Source organism: Anoplophora glabripennis, unplaced genomic scaffold, assembly GCF_000390285.2.
Source record: "Anoplophora glabripennis isolate ALB-LARVAE unplaced genomic scaffold, Agla_2.0 scaffold211, whole genome shotgun sequence".
NCBI lineage: Eukaryota > Metazoa > Arthropoda > Insecta > Coleoptera > Cerambycidae > Anoplophora > Anoplophora glabripennis.
Window position 1 is genome coordinate 788,479 of NW_019416341.1, and position 6,440 is coordinate 794,918.

At 35.0% G+C, this 6,440-nt stretch overlaps 1 protein-coding gene across 2 annotated transcripts in view; it reads right to left on the reverse strand.

Annotated features, from left to right (window-relative positions):
• Window positions 1–2,862: 2,862 nt before the first annotated feature.
• LOC111691405 overlaps window positions 2,863–6,440 on the reverse strand; it is a 9,687-nt gene continuing 6,109 nt past the window's right edge. For both annotated transcript variants that reach the window (XM_023454159.1, XM_023454158.1), the window contains exon 4: window positions 2,863–3,125. In XM_023454159.1, coding sequence (XP_023309927.1) covers window positions 2,934–3,125 — 192 coding nt within the window. In that variant the 3' untranslated portion in view covers window positions 2,863–2,933. The remainder of the gene's footprint in view (window positions 3,126–6,440) is intronic.

The following is a 6,440-nucleotide window of genomic DNA, read 5'->3' on the forward strand; positions in this document are numbered from 1 at the left end:
GTTTTCCATGAATTATTTAATATTTGGTTGCGTATAGGGGAACTAAAAATAAAATTGAAAATTATGTAACAGAAACGAAATTATGTTAGCAAAATGACAATATTAAAAATAAAAATAGAAAACAATTAATTATTTCAATAAATGCTCGAAATGCTGTCCATTTACTTCAATACATGCCCGACATCGTATGACCAAGTTTCACAAATCAACGGTTGCTTGAATTTGCTTGGCGGCTGCATTAATTTTTTTAAGTAAATCGTATCTCTTGTTACTGGGTTTGGCATGCACCAGTTGCTTCATATGATCCCAGTAAAAAAATCAAGGGGGGAACCTGAGAAGCCACATATTAGGTCCATTTTTCACCATCCAGCGTTCTGGAAAATGTAAATCGAGCCACGCAGATACCTGTCTCTCGTTACGAATAGGTACTACATCTTGTTGGTAGTACATTTGATTTCGCAACGCTAAGGGAACGTCATCTAGTACGCCATCAACAATATTTTCTAAAAAATCAGTGTATCTCTCTAAATTCAAGCGGTCTACAATAATTTGAGGAAGCAGAATCACTCCCTTGATGATAAAAGACCCACATTTTTTTTTAGTAGGACGCTCTATATTTTATAGTTTATATAGATAGCCCATCTAAAGATGAATTCAGCGATATCAGCTTATAGGTACCTACTATTTTGTCATAATAAAGAAATGGAAGAATAAAATGAAAACAATAATTTAGTACTACTTTTAATTTTACTACAGCAAATGTTCAAAATGGCCTCCATTAACCATTGCACAATGCCCAATTCGGTGTTCAAAGCATCAATTACATTTTGAATAACATTTGCTGTTATGTTTCGAACTTCTCAATCTTCTTCAATCCTTCGATAGTGTCTGGTCTGTTCACATATACTTTACTGTTTAAGTAACTCCACAAAAAAAGTCTAGTGGAGTTAAGTCAGAGGAGCGTGGTGGCCATTCAAGCGGACCCCTTCTGCCTATCCATCGATTTGGGAAAACTTCATTAAGGTAATTTCTTATAGCTGTTTTACATTGACAATTTATTGATCAATTAATTGATGAAGTCGCTTCATCAAGAAATTGGACAAGTGTAATGCACCAAATCAGATAACTTCATCAATTTATTCATCAAGTTCTTGACGAATTAGAGCGTGTTCTAATTTTCGTCAATTTCTTCGTGAAGTTCGGAAGTACCAACCCAACAGATTTCCAGCCTCAGATCAGTAATGGGGTTATGTTATTGGAATATGTAAATAATTGAGTTGTGTCGTGCTAGTTTTGCATTGTTTTTACTGATTTGTTATTTACAAAAACTAATATTTATATAATATGTGTCAGAATGGTACCGCTGTTGTGGCAAGGTGACATTTTTGAAATTTATTTGCTTCTTTGATTCATTGGTAGAAGTGATTCATACGTCCAAAAACTTGACAAAGTCTGTAGCAGTCTAAAACCATACTGTTTACCAATAAATTCGTGAATGAATTCATGAAGAACTTCGTCAATTTATTCATGAATAAATTGTCAATGTAAAACAGTTACAACTATTACATCAAGGCAAAAGGGGCACAATCTTGTTGCAACCAGATATCACCACAAGCGGGCATATCGTGCTCATTAGGGTTAGGAAAAAATAATTCCAGGGAAAATCAGCTGAAGATGTAAAAAATTCAAATAAATACCGCCTGTCAGATTGTCCAGAATACTATTCCAGACCAAACATTCACGTTTTCCAGCCGTTGCGTATGTTTTTTGCATGCAATACGGATTTTCTGGGCTCCAAAATCTAGTATTTTGCCTGTGAAAATAATGTGACTATTTAAGTTGGGTTGTCTTTCAAATAAATTTCTAATTTCCTCGCAAAACTCCAATCTTCTGTATGTGTCATCTGCCCATAGTTCTTGTAAGACGTTAACTCTGTAAGGATGCCACTTTTGAGACTTCAGAGTTCTGTGAACTGAGGACTTCGATAAGTTGAAGTTGGCTGAGATAGATCTAATGGATGAGTGAGGATTTTCAGTAACGGCGAGCATCACATTTTGATGGTCATTTTCGCTTACAGTCTATCACCTTCCTGATCCAGGTACATCTTATATAGGTACTTCCGGTTTCTTAAACTTTTTGGATACTCATTGTAACTCGACTAATTCTCTGGTCTGGATACTTGTGGTGAAACAGGTCACAATTTCAATTCTCCGTTTTTCGTTTAATCGGGCAACTATTTTTCAAAATAATTTAACAATGAATGAATTTAAACTAAAACGATTCACGTTATACCTAAGGTACTCTAGTGAATTTTATGTGTTTATCGATGTTTTTTTTTAGAAAAAAAGCTTTAAAGTAAGTAGAAAGCGATTAATAAAGAGTACGTTTTTTAAAATACAGAAGAGACGATGATTGTTTGAAATAGTCGCCAGTACCACATAAGGATAATTTTTTACATTTCTTTGACATCTATGACAAAAAAGTATGTATATAGCTGAATTTGTCTTTAGATTTATATTATAAAATATACAGCATCCTATTTAAAAAAAATGTCGGTAATGTTAAAGGTCTGTCAAACATGGATAAAAAAAATTTTACAGAAAAGTGACAATTTCTTATTTACTAATTGACCTGTTTCAGAGATTTTTTTTTAAAATCTGAAATGGAAAAAATATAAATTTTTTCCATCATTCTGGGATACAGTGTATATTAGTCTCGTGATTAAATTCTAGTTAGGATGTAGTAATTGATATTGTACTACATCTTCTATAGAGGGTGTTTCATTAAGTACGGGTCATAGATTGCTGTAGTCAAATAAGGAAATTTTATTGTTTTCTGGTTTAGATGTTGTACCAACGCCGATGAAATATAATACTATCAGTTTTATTATCAAATTATTATGACAAAATAAGTAAATATATATTTTTTCATTGTTAACTTCTTCTCAGCCTAATAGGTAGTTTTGGAGGTATGCTATTAGAAATGTATCCAGAGGTTACCACTGCTGCCCCTCCACGACTAACATAGGCGACAGGAGGAGCACAGGAATATGGCAAAATCCAGTTATCTGGCGTTATAACCCCAACGCATTGTGAATTCAAAACTTTTACACACACGCTTTCGACCTAAAAATATACAGTGAGTTCATAAGTAATTTTTTTTTGTGGGGAATGGTTGGAACACTTGGTTTTTATTTTCAATAGCCAATTTTTTTAGTTTTCATGTATACAAGGCAATCTATGTAACAAATTTTCACACTTATATTTACATTTATTATTATTATTATAATTTATAGCTACACTTATAGTCCAGGCGGTACTTGTTTCGGGTTGGGTAAAACGCATATGATCGGAGATTTTTGCTTTAACGGCTTCTAAATAACATCAGAAATGATAATAGGAGGAAAAAAAGTTTTGTAATTAAATTTTGATCAAGATAGAGTTAGTTGCAATTCGAAAAAATAATTATTGTTGTTACAAAAATCGGAAAAATCATTTAAAAAATTGCAAAAAATGCTAGTTTATTTGTCAATTTTTTTCAGACACTTGAATAATACCTAGGATCTTCATACTTTTCCCAATTAAACTTCTTAGTGCATAGAATCATCACACCAAATTTCATCCAATTCGGTTCGATAGTTTTTACATAATAATTGTTTAATTTTTTTTATTTTTTTTAAATTAAAAAATTTTCAAAATCAAATTTCTAAAAATCTAAAGCCTTTGAATACTTGAAAATTTCACCACAAAAAGAAGAGCTCTCAAGCTTTAAAATGCTTTTTGAAAAATTCAAATCGGACGATTAGGTGAGCCGTGGTGATTGTTTAAACATTTTCGCAATTTTCACGCTTATAAACAATTGCAATAATTTAATGTTTTTTCAAATTTTTTTTTATTTTAAAATATGGTTTGAAAGTACTCGGAAAGGCGAGTATTTAAAAAAAAACCTGATGATCCGCCCATTATTTTCGGAGTTATAGCCCGTTAAAGTTAACCCTTATTTACAGCAAAACTATAAGGGCTGTTTTTTGAACCAATAGGTTTGTTATTCCGAGTACTTTCCAGATATAAATTTTCAAAATTTGCAATCACGGGCGTCCCATTTAAAATGTCACTCAAAGATATTCAAGACCGCGTGAAATCAATGAGGTATCAGTGGTGGGGGGAGCAAACACACAGCTACTCCGATCTGAATTCTCGAGTTCAAAATTGCGACACTCGGAAAAATTTCACTTATCTCAGCGTCTAATGGACCAATTTCGATGATTTTTTTTTAAATCGATGTCTCGCAACTAAAAAATTCAATTATCATATTTTCAACTACATTTTATTATTAATTATTGGACTTTTGACATGCCGATAAACAGTTACTTTAAAAAATGATTAATTTATTATGTTTATTTATTTACTATGTTAATTTTCACGACCAAAATTTTTGCATGTTGCACCATGTTGTTGGTATTAATTAAGTATCCAAAAGATTCTTATACTTTTTTTATAAATAAAAAATAAATTTTAGATAAATATTTTAAAAGTAAACGAAAAAATTAAAATTATAATTATTCACAATTTATGTGAGTAATAATTTTTGAAAGACTTTTAGAAATTTATCGTACAACTAAAAATTAATACCAATTTTCAGTTGTTTATTTAAATAATTATTGTTTAAACAATTTTATAATATTTAAACAAACTTACTAGTATTACCAAAAATTTGAAAAGAACATTAAATTATTGCAATTGTTTATAAGCGTGAAATTTGCGAAAATGTTTAAACAATCACCAGGGCTCTCCTAATCGTCCGATTTGAATTTTTCAAAAAGCATTTTAAAGCTTGAGAGTTCTACTTTTTGTGGTGAAATTTTCAAGTATTCAAAGGCTTTAGATTTTTATAAATTTGATTTTGAAAATTTTTTAATTAAAAAAAAAAAAAAAAAATTAAACAATTATTATGTAAAAACAATCGAACCGAATTGGATGAAATTTGGCGTGATGATTCTATGCACTAAGAAGTTTAATTGGGAAAAGTATGAAGATCCTAGGTATTATTCAAGTTGTAACAAAGTGATTTTCCAACACTCCACATTTGTGTTCATTTTATTTTATTTTATGAATAAATATGATGTACCGCACCGTCATTCTTTTTGGCATTTCAAACACCGTCCGACACCGCGAAGCGTCTCGCCAATAGCTGGCAAATTCACACCGCGATGATAATCGTACGCCAGTCCTCTACCTGCCAGCGAAGGAATCAGTCGTGCCGAGCTCCAGCCTGCCGTCTAGCCAGCAATACGTCACCGCCTGAGTAAGAATTTTACAAGTCCCGCTTAGGAGAACTACGCAGCCGCTACCGAAACGTCACCAGGACCTAGGAATTAAGCCGCCGTCAGCGTTTTAGTTCACCACGAGGCATCGTAGAGACCAGTCGAGCCGTCAGCCGTTCCAGTAAGACCTACGTCACCGGTAAGGAATTGGTAAGATTTCACTAAGTCCAGCCTGAAGAAACTGCGCAGCCGCTAGGATTCGCCGTACGAATATAGCAGATAGGCTGTATTCAAAGGTTTAGTCTACCAGGAGCCGTCGTCGCATCCAGTCGAGCCACCAGCCGCCCTTCCCGAAGATACGTCACCGCTGGAAGTAGGTGAGAATTCTACAAGTCCAGTTTAGACGAACTGCGCAGCCGCCAATCCAAGACGAGGGACTTAGGAAATAAACGAAATTGGAGAAGTCAGTTCATCTCCAGCCGCCGTCAACACCAGTCCAGTCCGAAGACCGCTGCAGTAAGTTAGGTTCCGCGCATATTCAATGCGCAAGTCTCTTGAGGTGACAAGAGACCTGACGAGGTAATTGTACTGCAGAGTTAGTCCTGTTCCAGCGTTCCGACCGACCAGACGTGCCCAGGAAAGAAGTGAGTCAAAGTTAGGGAACATAGGTAAAGACTTGGCCGCTGTCCGTTTGTATTAATCATAGCTTCTCTTTTCAGTATCCGCCGTACCACGACAAGGAAAGGTGCACTGTTGTCTCTGTCCGGTGCACTGGACCTAAACTGCGAGTTCGGCTTATAGGATGTTGTCTCCCCCTTTTTCTGTCCTATGAGTTGAAACGCAGGTCGTACCGAACCGCCGACATACGACAAGGAAGGGTGCATTGTTGTCACTGTCCGATGCATTCGACCTAACTGCGCGCTCTGCTGATAGAATGTCGTGTCCCATTTCCTTTCTGTTCTATGAGTGGAGACGCAGGTCGTAGTTAATCTCGTTTCTCTTTCAGGTACGACGTGGTTGGGTGTACTGTTGTCTCTTTCCGGTACACTTAACCTAACTGCGCGTTCGGCTGATAGGATGTTGTCATCCTTTCCTCCCTTTCTGTCCTATGAGTTGAAACGCAGGTCGTAACTAATCCATCTTTCTTTCAGAGATTTTCTGCCAGCCGCCTGCCAGG